Source organism: Salvelinus sp. IW2-2015, unplaced genomic scaffold (genome assembly GCF_002910315.2).
Source record: "Salvelinus sp. IW2-2015 unplaced genomic scaffold, ASM291031v2 Un_scaffold16422, whole genome shotgun sequence".
Taxonomy (NCBI): Eukaryota; Metazoa; Chordata; class Actinopteri; order Salmoniformes; family Salmonidae; genus Salvelinus; species Salvelinus sp. IW2-2015.
In genome coordinates, this window is record NW_019957579.1 from 3,921 (window position 1) to 19,142 (window position 15,222).

General features: G+C 44.3%; 1 protein-coding gene across 1 annotated transcript; it reads left to right on the forward strand.

Moving 5' to 3' along the window:
• The first annotated feature begins 3,529 nt into the window (after positions 1-3,529).
• LOC112080676 (zinc finger protein 892) lies at positions 3,530-9,525 on the forward strand. Its single transcript, XM_024146525.1, has 2 exons — positions 3,530-3,852; positions 7,527-9,525. The coding sequence occupies exons 1-2, from the start codon at positions 3,660-3,662 to the stop codon at positions 8,684-8,686; spliced, it is 1,353 nt and encodes a 450-aa protein (XP_024002293.1). The 5' UTR covers positions 3,530-3,659; the 3' UTR covers positions 8,687-9,525.
• The last annotated feature ends 5,697 nt before the right edge of the window (positions 9,526-15,222 follow it).

Genomic DNA, 15,222 nt, shown 5'->3' on the forward strand with positions numbered 1-15,222 from the left:
CTTTTCTGGCCATGCACTTGTGTAACAACAGATTTTAACTGGCAGCAGTATCACACAACACAAAAATATTCCCTCAGCAACAGGAAATGTGAAATGTTATGTAGATTCAAAATTGACAATGCTTTTTAAACGTTGAATACACTTCATGTTTGCATTTCTTGCTCTGCAGTAAATTCATGCAACAACAGGAGAGAATGAAGATATGCATCTTAACAGAAAACCAAGAACCTTGTCGGTGACAGACGCTATGCTGTGTACACTGGTCTAGTGTACCTGACTTCAGTTGTGTTGGGGCCGTGCGCAATGATAACGTGTCTACTACGATCAGAAGATCAGGTTGAATCCTGGCTGGTCCACTTATTTTATTGATTCAAATCAAGCTGGGAAAAATACTGTATACTTTTCATTGTGTCTGGCTGTTCTCTCTTCAAACACATTTTAGACTGATTTTATATGGGACTTTTCCCCAACATCTCTGAGAAAAAAGATGGAGCTTTTAAGTACAAAAGGCATCATTTCAACATTTATAGATTTGACTGTGATCTTTTTTTTTTTTACAGTAAATGTCTTCCCATATGGTCTAGCGGTTAGGATTCCTGGTTTTCACCAAGGTGGCCCGGGTTCAACTCCCGGTATGGGTAAGAACATCTTGTCATGTGGCATGCACTTGTGTAACAACAGGTACCACACTTTAACTGGCAGCAGTATCACACAACACAACAATATTCCCTCAGCAACAGGAAATGTGACATTTTATGTAGATTCAAAATTGACAAGGCTTTTTAAACGTTGAATACACTTAATGTTTGCATTTCTTGCTCTGCAGTAAAATTCATGCAACAACAGGAGGATCAAATTAAGATATGCATCTGTAACAGAAAACCAAGGAACCTTGTCAGTGACAGACGCTATGACTGTGTACACTGGTCTAGGAGTGACCTGACTTCAGCTTGGCTGTGGGGCCAGTGGCGCAATGGATAACGTGTCTGATTACAGATCAGAAGATTCTAGCGTCGACTCCTGGCTTGCTTGGCATTACTTTTAATTGATTGAAATCAAGCTGGGAATGATACTGTATACTTTTCAGTGTGTCTGGCTGTTCTCTCTTCAAACACATTTTAGACTGATTTTATATGGGACTTTTCCCCAACATCTCTGAGAAAAAAAGATGGAGCTATTAATTACAAAAGGCATCATTTCAACATTTATAGATTTGTCTGTGATGATTTTTTAAAGTAAATGTYTTCCCWTATGGTCTATCGGTAACGATTTCTGGTGTACACACAGGTGTCATGGGTTCAACTCCCGGTATGGGAAAGAATAACTTGTCATTTGGCATGCACTTGTGTAACAACAAATTTTAACTGGCAGCAGTATCACACAACACAACAATATTCCCTCAGCAACAGGAAATGTGACATGTTATGTAGATTCAAAATTTAAAAAGCTTTTTAAAACAAGTCAAATTACATTTCTATTTAATCCTCAGGTACGCTAGAATGTAATTAAACTATAATATTTTATACGGAAAGAAGTATGTTCAATAGAAAAGTAAAATTATCAGGCGCACATCCTCTTCATCTCATGCACACAGACTGATTTCCAGCTATTACTCCCGGTGCCAAAACTCAAAACTCTTCCTTGTTTGGGAAGGAAACAAGCCTGAAACCTTGAACAAAGACTGTTGATATCTAGTGGAAGCCATTGGAATTGCAATCTGGGAGCCGGATTTAACATTGACCCTATACGTTCTAAGGGAAGAGCATGGGATCTCCCCCCCCAAAAAAAKACAGTTGTTTATTCTTTGAATTTTCTCCTAGCATATCAGTTGTTATAGTCTCATGCATTTCTACAAACTTCATAGTGTTTTCTATCCAATGCTACCAATTATATGCATATCCTGGCTTCTGGGCCTGAGTAACAGGCAGTTTACTTTGGGCACATCAGTCAGACAGGAAGTGGAGAAAATAGGAGCCTAGCCTGAAGAAGTGTGGGGATTCAGGTTCTCTGTAGAGAAAACTCTGAGAGTGTTCTTTCTTTACCAGGAGGAAGATGGGAGATGAGGTATGGTTGAGGTTATATGGGAGCAACTTGGAGAGGGTGGTGGGCTTCAGGTTCCTTGGGATATACTTTGACACTAAACTGACCTGGGCAGAACACATTGAGAGAGTGGTGGTAATGTGTAAGAAGGTGCTAAATGTGATGCGCTGTCTGACGGGGAAGGAGTGGGGGTGCTGGGCGTTCCTCATTGATGACCATGTATGTTGCATTGTTCTGATCTGTAATAGACTATGGCAGTATAGGGTATGGTTCAGCAGATCAGACCTCCTTAGAAAGGCTAGGATGTAATACAGGGGCAAGAACTCAGAATATGTAGTGGGGAGTTTCGGGCCTCCCCAGTGGCTGCACTACAGGTGGAGATGGTGGATATGCCATTGCAGATTAGGAGACAGCAGCTGGCAAAGAAATATTGGGTCAAYGTACAGGGACATAGGGTGTCTCATCCTGCGAAARGGATTTTACAGGCATGCTGGGAACATGAGGAAAGACAGAATACAAGCTTTGGGTGGGTGGGTAATACCCAGGCGAAGGAGATGGCACTGTATGGAAGGAAGTTTAGTCCAATGGTAGCTATTCCTGTAAATTCACCACGGCTACTCCCGCCTCCAGTAGTTGATCTAGAAGTGTTGGAGAGACTAGCTGGTCATACTGTTGGCCTTGCAGTGGGTGGAGTAAGTCGTTAGTAGTAGCTATTTGCTCTGATTCATGTGCAGTGTTGATGAGTCTCCAGTCCTTTAGCTCACRTAGCAGACAAGACCTGCTTWATGAGGTGTTACAAACCCATGGCAGGATTAGACAGATGGGTATACAGGTAGGATTTACTTGGGTCCCAGCCGATGTGGGGGTGGAGGGGAACAAGGCAGTTGATGTACTGGCTAAACAAGCACTTAGTAGTGGGGATGTTGATGTTGTAGTTTCAATGAGCAAGGCAGAGGCAAAAAGCCTGATATGGACAGTGATGGTGCAGAGATGGCAGGAGCAGTGGAATAGAGATACTAAGGGCAGACATCTATTTCAAGTACAAAGGAAAGTCAGGGAGGGGAGGATGGCAGGACGGGACCTAAGAGAGGAGGCAATTTTTTACAAGATTAAGGGTGGGACACAGCCGGTTGAATAAGAATGTAAATGTGATTGGAACGCATCCAACAGGAAAGTGTGATTATTGCCAGGAAACAGAGACCATGGAGCATGTATTGCCACAGTGGGCAGTATCAGAGGGAAAGAGAGAGGTTGAGGTCTAGCATGAGGGAGAAGGGGATATAGGAAATTAGTTWAAAGAGTATATTAAGGAGAATGTCATTAGATATAGTCTCAAATATTTAGTTATATTTTTAAGTGCAACGGGCTGGTAGGTAAGATTTCGTTTCTCCCCGTCTCTGGCCCACACTCCAGTACAGTAGGTGGCGGTAATGCACCATAACGTTGGCTGCCAACCGCCGATAAACATAACCGAAGAAGAAGAATGGAGCCTTTCCGACTATTACGTGAGGAGGCTTTAATTGAGAAAATGTGCGAAATTCCGTGACCCGGARGTATTTTTTGTGTTGCTGACGAAACACTTATCTGAGGTCGTCTGCTCGTTTTTTACGCTACTGAAAATGTCCAAACTACAGGTGTTGAATGCGTTTCTTACTCAGAAATTAACAGCGGTGGCTGTGGAGATATTTGGGGCAGTTGAGAAAATGATAACAGTGTACGAGGAAGAAATGTCCCGCTCAAATGAGGAGAGCAAACGACTACAAAGACTACTGGATTCGGTTTACAAACCAGAGATAAGATTACATAAAACAGGTTTGTAGCTAACAGACTGACTGACTGGGGAGGGTCGAGTTTAAATCTAGTCCAGGGGAGGGTCATGTCATTTGTAATAATGAAATGTCGATATTTATCAGTGTTTCAGAATTATTTGCTTAATTAACCTATACGCCGAGTGTACAAAACATTAAGGACACATTAAGGGTAGTCTTTCATGTCTTTCCGTGACATAGACTGACCAGGTGAAAGCTCTGATAATTTATTTATGTCATTTGTTAAATCCACTTCAGTCAGTGTAGATGAAGGGGAGGAGACCGGTTAAATAAGGATGTTTAAGCCTTGAGACAATTGGTGAATGGTCAAGACAAAATATTTAAGTGTAAAAAGAAATGCAACAATGAACGTGTATGGTAGTAACTGCCAGGCGTACTGGTTTGTGTCAAGAACTGTAACGCTCCTGGGTTTTTCACGCTCGACAGTTTCCAGTGTATCAAGAATGGTCCACCACCCAAAGGACATCCAGCCAACCTCACACAACTGTGGGAGGCATTGGAGTCAACATGAGCTAGCATCCCTGTGGAACTTTTTTGACACCTTGTAGAGTCCATGCACCGACGAATTGAGACTGTTATGATGGCTAAAGGGGAGGTGCAACCCAATATTAGGAAGGTGCCCTTAATGTTTTGTACATCGATGCTGCCCCTCACCATTGACTGTGTCGCTGCTTAACCATTGACTGTGCTGCGTAGGTGGCAGATAAGGAGGCGAGTCAAAGGTTTCTAACGTAAATCTATTTTTTATTATTTTCTTGCTCGTGGACTAGACTATAGCCTATATTCTGTTCAGTTTGAGAAGGAGAGCGTGAAGATGAGGAGGAACAGAGGTCAACTTTGATAGCTTGCTACTACTATAATTTATTTTGACTTCACAATAGGCCATGCTAGTAACTTACATTGTGGTGCTGAAACTTGAAGCAGCAAGGACAGCTCGTGGTGCTGAAAGTGTTGAAATGAATTATGCCTAGTCTTCATTTTAATTAGACTGAACAAGAGGGCYTTATGTTGGAGCTTATTTCTTCCAATTTAAGACATAAGGTAGGCCTACCTTTTTGACGGATGAAATTGGGCTACAGGCTGCTATATCATTGATTTGTCAGTCAATTCACCATGCACTCTTTAAATAGCCTACCTCCATGTCAGTGAAGGGCTGTTAAAGCCAAGACTCTAATTGAGGGGTATGAGAGGGTATGCCACAGGCCTACCTTTTTTATTAAAGAAAATGCCCCCAAAATCACAGGCCTACCCCTTGTTAGCTTAACATTTTGAAGAACATAAAATGGATCTGATTATACAAAGTGATCTATAACAGCGCTTTGGTGCGCAATGCTTTAATGCTTTTATGCTAGAAACAAGCTGTAAAATACCCGGGAAAGACATGACTCCGATGCATATGGGGATATCATTGTTTTATTTCTTTGACATTCAAAGGCTGATTTTGCGTGGCAAGTAATGTTATTGTGTCATTATCAATTCATTAAGATATTTACTTTCTGTACAATAGATGTTTAAACCCAGACAGCTTTTAGGGAAGCACTTGTGACCTTCTCTCATTGGGTTAAGCCATGGAAGAAGTGTAGCCAGCAGTTCATCTTACATTTTTCTGCGTCGGTAGGCCTACTCTGCTTACTTACAGGCTCTAACCAATAGTGCAAAAAAAGATATTAGGTGAACAACAGTAAAAAGACAGTGAAAAATAAGAGTAGTGAGGCTATATACAGTAGCGAGGCTATAAAAGTAGCGAGGCTACATACAGACACCGGTTAGTCAGGCTGATTGAGGTAGYATGTACATGTAGATATGGTTAAAGTGACTGCATATACAGCTGAAGTCGGAAGTTTACATACACCTTAACCAAATTCATTTAAACACAGTTTTTCACAATTTCTGACATTTAATCCTAATAAAAATTCCCTGTCCTAGGTCAGTTAGGATCACCACTTTATTTTAAGAATGTGAAATGTCAGAATAATAGTAGAGTAATTTATTTCAGCTTTTATTTCTTTCATCACATTTCCAGTGGGTCAGAAGATTACATACACTCAATTAGTAATCCAACGATGTATACATCGTTGCACGATGTATACGATGTATACGTTGCACGATTGCACGATGTATACGATGTTTTACTCATTGATCGAGACAGTTGAGTGTCATGACATGTGGTACTTTGGGGTGGACCTAGCTCTCAAACTCTAGGAGGCATTCTGCCTTCTCTCTGCAGTTCTCAGACATTTGCTTCTCCCACGACTGCCTTGTGAACTTCAATCCCAACGCTGTTATAACGTTTCGAAACGTCAATCATCGCTTGTGAAACGGCTTTTGAAACACATGGCCCTTATCTTTCATCAGCGAGAAAGAATCCTTCAAATAAGAAAGGTAGACTTACTGTAGCAGTTAAAGATCCGTACAGCTATGGGGGCCTGCACTTCCCGAGTTACGCTTACACACAGTTGTTCAGAGCATGCTAGATAGCTCATTTACACGGGTGGTTCGCCTCTTGTCTTCTGTCTGTTTTCCGTAAACAAGCTCTGTAACATGGAGATATGGCCATGTGGGAAGACTAACCCTATCAAGGTGTGTATTAATTTAACCTTTTGTTTTTTTCCCAATGATTTCTCGCTGATATGAAAGATAAAATCCTTCTACTTCCAATACCTTACGCAAGCGACGTGTGTTTAATGTTCAGATTGAGCGTTGTGGAGCATAACAAAACTCCCCCCTATAGAAGACGCCTTCGTCCAATGACTCTAGTGTCATGTAATGGAAATTAATCATGATCAAAGGCTAGGGTGGCCCACCTGTCTCAATCAATGAGAGAAGATTTGAAATAGACCAGATTTAGACCAATGACTCAACATATATGACTTTATAATGGCACTGTAGCACTTTGTATGGTTTACAAAGTACAAATTGATTTTGAGAATGATATGCTCATGATGGTGTATTAATATCTGTTTTGATGGGGTGAAGCCAAAGACAAATTTCCACATTGCGTCGACAATAACGTTTTTCTAATTCAGAAATGATTAATTGAAGGTGGACTAGGCTTTTTGTGACATTTTGGACTAACCCAGGTCTCCTTTTAAGACTGTTTCATTTGTAGGTGCTACAGAGTAAACATACGTGTCATATTTAACTTTACCGCTTGCTCTGTATAATATGAGTAGTATTTACATTTCTAACGATTTGCTTAAATTTATGAATACTGACAAATATAAACATGAATATTGAAAATATACCATATTTTATATGGCAAATGTTTCAATATATTGTTGAACATAAAAGAATACATCAAATAGTACTCATATTACAGAGCAAGCAGTAATKCTTCAAATGACACTTTTGCTTTGTAGCACCTACAGATGAAACATTATGTCATAAGAGGCCTGGGTAAGGACAAATTGTCACAATATTCCAACTTCAAATCATTATTTCTTAATCATGCTTTAAGATATATTTCAAGAATCCTTCTTCCAAAAGGAACCTTCTATGGATTACATTTTGTGAAAATCCCCAAAATCATGGTTTTGTTCTAGTTTCGTGAGGAATCACCCGTAAGTCTTAGTATCAGACTATAAGATTAACAGTATCAAAGTATTGTACATCTTATGTTGGCCTATTTCCCTTATGTTACCTTCTCCATCACTCCAGAACCCCAGCAGCTCACTGTCCCAGTCCCTGAGGAGGTTGTCCCTGAGCAGCAGCACTGTGAGCAGGAGTGGAGCCCAGGTCTGGGGCAGGAGGACTCAGACCCCACACAGATTAAAGAGGAACAGGAGGACCCAGAGCACACACAGATTAAAGAGGAACAGGAGGAAGAGCAGCTTCAGGGGCTGGAGTCTGATATCAAAGAGTTCATATTCACTCCTTCCTGTGTGAAAAATGACTGTGATCAGGACCCCCCTCAGCCCTCACATCTTTCCCAAACCCTAACAACGCAGACCAGAGAGAGGGACTTAGTATGCATTAGCACAACTACAGAGATGGAAACTGAACCTGATGGCGAGGTTTACAGAGGAACGGAATCAAACAGTTACTCTCCGCCCTTCCCTGTAGTAAATGGAGCTCAATGTGAAGTCAGTGAAAATGTTAATGGGGGGATGCCAGTGTTAAAGCTACTACCAGTGTTAAAGCTACTCAAATCAAAGAGAGTGCAGACAAATGAGAGACAAAATTCCAATACCTCTGCAGAGGGCTGGAAAACCGATGTGATGCCCAATCAGAAATCAGCCAGTCATGGCAATGCTGCTCCTTGTTGTTGCAAAGTGTGTGGGAAGTCTTTTAAATTTTTGGTGGCTTTAATTAATCATGTGCAAACAGTACATGCAAATGATGCAAAACATATGTGTGGTGTGTGTGGAAAAAACATGAACTCTTCTCAATGTATGATAGAACACCAACAATCTCACATTGCAGAAAAACCTTTTTGTCATATTTGTGGCAAATGTTTCCATTGTAATGCTAAACTGAGAACGCATATGCGTGTCCACACAGGAGAGAGACCATATTGGTGCCAAAAATGTGGCAAAGGCTTCAGGCAGCAGCAAAACCTGAAAGAGCATATGAGGACTCATACAGCGGAGAAACCGTATCGGTGCGAAGAATGTGGCAAATGCTTCAAACACTCGAGCAGCCTGACCGTGCATATGAGGAACCACACGGGGGAGAGACCATATAAGTGCCATTTTTGTGAGAAATCCTTTGTCTCAGCAAGTAAACGAAGTCTCCACCAACGGATTACATTGGAAAGAACTGGAAACTGTTTCAGTGCAGCCAGTGCAACAGAAGCTTTAGTCATGTGGGGACCCTGAAAAAGCACATGAAGAACATGCACAAACAGTGCCCACAATTCCAAACCAACACTGCACCCCTAGCCACTCACTTTGCGTTCCTTCCAATGTCACATGTTGCTGAACTTAAGAGGGTCACTTCCAGAATGGAGATTCTAATTAGCCCCTAACCCCTCAAAAAGTTTAACTGATTCATCTTTGGGAGAACAATGAAATCTCCTGCAGTGATCATTCAGTGACAGAAGACATGTAATGTACACAGAACCATGTAGTGTGATACATTTCAATCTTATCCAGAGTGACTTACATTTATTGCGTTCATCTTAAGGCAAGGTTTCCCAAAGTAGGTCCTAGGCCTCCCCGGGTGCACATTTCTGTTTTTTGCTYAGCACTACACAACTGATTTGAAGTAATCAAAGTTTTATGGGGTGTTGGTTATTTGAATCCGCTATCTAGTGCTAGGGGGAAGAAAATAAAAAAGTTCACCCAGGGGGAACCCAGGACTGACTTTGAGAAACCCTGTCTTAAGGTAACTAGGTGAGACAAGACCATATCAGTTATAGTTAAAAAAATWAAAAWAAWAATTAGAAGGTTAAGATGCTGTAAATCTATATAAATGCATATAGTGACCACTGAACTGCTGTTACTGTAGGATAGACACAGTCCTACACCCTTCCACATTCTGTGATGATTTATTTTTGAATTCATTGTTTTTTTTCTACCAAGCTGAGAATATATGGAAAATCTGTGCTGTCATGTTTTAGGATGTTCATGTAACGGTGTTGTTATTGAGGTATAGTTTTACTTTGTCTGTAATATCTCTGCTGTGAGAAAATGGAAAATAAAAGTTAAAAAAATAAGCGCTCTCCTTTGTCTTTTGCCGCCATGCAGCTTAGCAAATGTTATAATAAAATAGATATTGAATTGAAATCATTTTAAAAACATGTTTTGGCTGTAGTGTGTATGCTTAGGCTACKTAAGGCATTTAAATCTAGTACACGATAAACTGAAACTGAATGCAATATGACATTTTATTAAATAGTTTGGGAAATGGCCTTGTCTCTTGAGGGAAGATCCTCGGAGCCAGATGATGTGATTGCAATTAAGAGAATTTGGGTAAGTTTGACACATACATTGCAAGAGTTACTCCCATTGGTTGAGAGAGAGAGAAAGGTTATAATTGTAAGAGTAAGCAGATATGTTAAACAGCGAGTGTGGTTAATGTAAATTATTGTGCCATGCTCATACTGTAGGCTATAAGGTAAGTAGGTGTATGACATTTCCTACGGCTAATAGAAAAGAGATATGATGATAACATGTGTAACCGCTAACATACATTCCCACTAAGCACATAGAATAGGAAACTGAATTATATATTGCATAATGTATTAAGTTAGTGAGTATTCAGAACAGCTTAATGATTGAACTTTTGCAAACTACATTGAGTATGAGGATCAGGATGAGTTATAAAGTCCTCAATATCCAAATTCAACCTCTGGGCTATTTCACATCATGATAAACAACTTCATCTGTAGTCTAATGGAAGTGAGACAACCATATTTGAGCACTGACAAAAGCCCAAACAGAAGCTTTTACATCCCACTTTACCCCAAGACACACCCCTAAACTTAAAACATAAACAACCCACTTGGCCAGGATGGTCAAACCCCATATAAATGTGGTGTTAAATCTTGGTCTTTTTGCCAACATTAACTCTTTTCCTAACCTTAACCTAATTATCCTAACCTGCTATGTTAACTCTCCTAACCTGTTACAAAAAGTCAATTCTGACAGACTATACCCCTTCAAGACATAACCATACAGCATTGTCCTTACGTGTTCTAAATAGTCCCTAACCACGTTTCCATCCAGTTTTTATGAGTAAAGTCATACTGTATTTTTTTTATTTTTATGAAAACGACAGCTGTGATGGAAACAGGAAGTTTCGGTACGATAGATAATTAGTTCGTTTGACATGGTGGTATATTTTTGTGTCGGTCAAATTATTAAGGGAGAAATGGCGCTGGGAACGCTTTTATGTGCAAATATTGATATAATAACCATATCGAAGTAAACTTGAAGTCACACATAACATGTTGTGTGGTCCTCCCATTACGACTCGTCGGGAAAGGTGCACACGCGTACCACACGTGGCGTGTGGGATACCACATTCACCATATGAATGGTGTGATTGATATGATTTTTCCACCTTTTAATGGGGTGATTGGTGGCTAATCGGGTGGGTATGCAGTTTATTGACAAGGCTACAGATTAAATCAATTATGATGAACGTCACAGGGTGGTGAAAGTGCAAGGTGATGAGTTTGATGCTACTTTCCAATAAATATCGAGGGTATTTTCCAGGTGGCATGATGATCGATGCTTGACAAATAAAATATTCTCGGTCTTATCCATAATAATCTCCTGTAAATGTCATTCATGTATTGAATTCAAAATAAAATAATTCGTTTACATGAAAAATAAAGTTCAGAATGTAAACATATTGTAGCGACCCGCACAGACAGCTGTGTGTTATGTGTTAGGCTAGCAGGTGGTTGTGTTGTATTTACCAGTACCCAGTGTTCGCGGGGTCCGACATGCCAATCAACCTGCTATCTGCCAATCACGGGAATGCCTGGAATGTTCTGATGCCGGGCATCCTGGCGGTTGGCGGAGTGGCGTGGAGGGGGGTTGGGCAGGGGGATGGAGCATTGGAAATTAAGACCAGGTTTAGCCTTTGTTCTCTCTCTTATGTCTGGCCTTCACAAGAGAAGGTCGTGGTTGGCTTGTGGTTATCTTTCATTTATTTGGCGTGGGCTACGGCCAAACAGTAGCCTGTGTAAAGTTGGGTTAATAAACCGTCAATTCGTAAACTCAATCCTCTGTCTGGGCAATTGTTCCTTTATGATCTAGTCAGGTCATTACATTGGTGTCAGAAGTAAAAACGTTGATAAAAGTTAGCCAGCTAGCTAGCTGACTTCTGTGGCTAGCTACCGTAGGTGAGAACGGGGTTGAAAATGCTTCGAGGGAATCCGAAAGTGAAGGTGGAGGTAGGGGACGATTATGGCCAAGGAGGTGCTTGTGCATGGACATCGGAGGATCTGGCTGAGGAGATCGCCAGGGCATGGGAGCCCAGAGGCCGCTTGAGGGAGGACGTTAGAGTGATGGTTGCTGAAGCGGGCATGAGTGCTTCGCGCGGATTCTGGTGGGCGGACCGAAGGGGTGACGTCGACGCGGCGGGGCGAGGAATCTGGGGCTCAGGATGTAAACAAACATGGCGGCGCCCAGTTCCCGGCTGCGTCCGTATCTGTTAAGACCCCGAAGTATTCCGGTAAGGCGGATTGGGAAGCTTTTCATGCTCAGTTTGAACTGTTAGCTCATTTTAGGGGGTGGTCGAATTAAGATAGGGCACTGCAGTTGGCTTTATGTCTCACTGATGATGCTCTGGCCTGTTTGATATTGATTAGCCCCGAGGACAGACGTGATTATGGTGCTTTAGTGGGAGCACTGAGGAGGCGCTATGGACAGTGTGCACAGCCCGGGCTACTGCGCTCCGAACTGAGTAATAGACGCAGGCAGCCTGGAGAGCCTCTACGGTTGCTAACTAATGACATTGAAAGCCTCTCTCGGCGGGCATATGCTCACATGCCCCCCTCCGTGCAGAGCGAGCTAGCACGGGACCAGTTCATACAGGCGCTCTCTCCTACGGAGCTGCGCATACAGACCCAGCTGGCTCATCCTGAGTCATTGCAGATAGCCTTGGAGATGGCTTTGGAGAGGGAGCTGGTGTGGGCTGGGGCTTTGGTGGGGGTGCAGGGAGAYAGACCCTCTGTGCGAGCTGGGGGGCAGAGCAGCCCGGAGCTGGAAAAGCCTGCATGGGTGGCTGAAATGACAGAACTCATTTGTGCTGTGTCGCTACAGGCGGCACGAAACACACGCCCTGGTCCCAAGGTCTGCTGGGGTTGTGGCCAGCCAGGCCATCTGCGCCGGGATTGCCCCATGTCCCCCAGAGCTCAGGGAAACGGCTCGGGGTCCGCATAGACCGGGTAGTGCGGACCCCTGGTTTTCTATCCCAACCACCATCTTCTCCAGGAGGAGCCCACCGGCACAGACGGGGAAGCAAGACTCCACTTCCCCCAGAAGTAGACGAGGGCAAGCGGATGGAGCCTGTTGTTGTGGTGGGCCGGACCTGTGTTGGGGACTTTTGTCATGTCACTGTGGAGGGGGTACCCTGCTCCGCCCTGGTGGACACTGGGTCCACGGTAACCCTGGTGAGGCTAGATATTGTGCCAGGTTGGACTCAGTGTGAGCCTACAACTGTGCAGCTCCGCACAGTCACAGGTGAGCTGGCACCCATGAAAGGGAAGGGAATAATGACTCTTGACAGTAGGGGGCAGGTCTGTGGTGGCGGCTGTGCAGGACCCTTGTATCCTGGGGTTGGACTTTCTTAGGAGCACAGGCTGCCAGTTAGACCTAAATAGGGGCACACTGAGCTTCCAGGGAGGGCCAGAAGTCACCATGCCCCCCCCCCCCTAATGTCACATTCACTCAACTCAACAAACCCTTTACTCCAACAGTTAAAGCAGCAGAGACTCGATGGCTGCCCCCCCGTCCCCCACATCTCTGTGTGACTTTTCCCCAGCCCCCCTGTCACCTACGGCAGTGTTTTACATTCCCCCCAGCTACCTCCACGACACAGCCCTCTGTGAGCCCGGTCCGCGCCCAGCTACCCCAGATGGGAGAGGACACTGTCTGCAGTGAGGGAGATATGGGGGAGGAACTGTGTTGGTCTTGACCCCGAGCAGCAGGAACGGTTGTGGCAGTTGCTGTTTGATTTCAGAGACAGCTTTGCGCTGAGTGAGGAAGAGGTGGGTCAGACTSATCTGGTGCAGCATGAGATCGACACAGGTGATGCTCGGCCCATCAAGATGCGTCCCCGCCGTATCCCGCTGGCACGCCAGGAGGCGGCAGACAAGGCTGTGTTGGAGATGCAACGGGCAGACTTGATCGAGCCCTCAGACAGCCCCTGGGCGGCACCAGTCGTCATGGTTCCGAAGAAGGGGGCAAGCTGAGGTTCTGTGCGGACTACAGGCGGCTGAATGAGGTAACCAGGAAGGACTCATACCCCATACCACGTATCGATAAGTCGCTGGACCTGGTTAGGGGGTCCTCCTGGTTCTCCTCACTAGACCTCCGCAGTGGCTACTGGCAGGTGCCCCTTTCCCCAGAGGCCAGAGCCAAAACTGCRTTCTCCACTAACAGAGGACACTGGCAGTTCAAGGTCCTGTGCTTTGGCCTGTGCAACGCTCCAGCTACTTTTGAGCATTTGATGGACAGGGTGMTGGATGGCATCCCCCGATAGCAGTGTCTGGTATACCTCGATGACATCCTGGCCCATGGCAGCTCCCTCCAGTCAGCCCTGGGGGGCGCTACGGCGTGTGCTGAAGAGGGTGGCTGCCGCAGGTCTGAAGCTCCACCCCAAGAAGTGCCACTTCATGAGGAGAGAGGTGTCCTTCTTAGGTCACCGAGTGGGGAAGGAGGGGATCAGCACCATGGAGGACAAGGTAGGGGCTGTCAGAGACTGGCCCACCCGCACCGAACAGCGTCAGCGGAAGAGCTTCCTGGGCCTGGCCTCGTATTACAGGAGGTTTGTACGGGGCTTCTCAAGCGTTGCTGCTCCCCTGAACCGCCTGCTGCCGAAGGACAAGGCTTTCACTTGGACAGTGGAGTGTGAGGAGGCGTTCAACACCCTCAAACGTGCACTAATCGAGGCCCCCGTGCTCGCCCCCCCTGACCTCAGCTTGCCCTTTATCCTGGACACAGACGCGAGCAATGTGGGCATGGGTGGGGTGCTAGCCCAGGTGGGGCCAGAGGGGGAGAGAGTGGTGGCGTACTTCAGCAAAACATTTGACAAACATGAGCGCCGCTACTGTGTCACCCGGCGGGAGCTCTTGGCTGTTGTGGCTTCCGTCAAACACTTCAAGTACTACCTGGGTGGYCTGCCCTTTACTGTAAGGACTGACCACTCTGCTCTCCAGTGGCTCATGTCTTTCAGAGAGCCAGAGGGGCAGGTGGCACGCTGGTTGGAGGAGCTTCAGCCGTATGACTTTGTTAACTCGAAATGACACAACGACAAGGTTCCAGTTTAACAAAGTTTACTATCTGTATGAACACACTACAAGGTAGCCATTACACTCAAGGCTAGGTCCATCAACCAACTGACTCCCTGCGCAGGCGCACTCTTGACTGAGTGATAGCCCCGTAATAACAGAAGTATAGGGATACTTAAAACATGAACTTAACAATCTCCCCCTTTTCTTTAAAGACAAATAAAACATCAACAACATAATTAAATGTCCAAGTATTATTCAAGATCCCCATTACAAATGGGTTGTGTGACAGTTTTTATTTGTATTACTAAAGCTGCCACTTTCCATTACTGAGAGCCTGTAGGAGCACAAGACTGGATGCTCCTTTTTTAGTCAGACAGTCAGCAAGCTGTTCCTTTGTGGTCGCCCACAGAATCCGCTGGATTCTCTGTGCTTGAATAAGTTCCT

Excerpts from the sequence above, each read along its gene's own strand:
- LOC112080676 (XM_024146525.1), top strand. The coding sequence starts at position 3,660 with ATGTCCAAACTACAGGTGTTGAATGCGTTTCTTACTCAGAAATTAACA. Across the intron at positions 3,853-7,526 it reads GATAAGATTACATAAAACAG|AACCCCAGCAGCTCACTGTC; the intron begins GTTTGTAGCTAA and ends CCATCACTCCAG.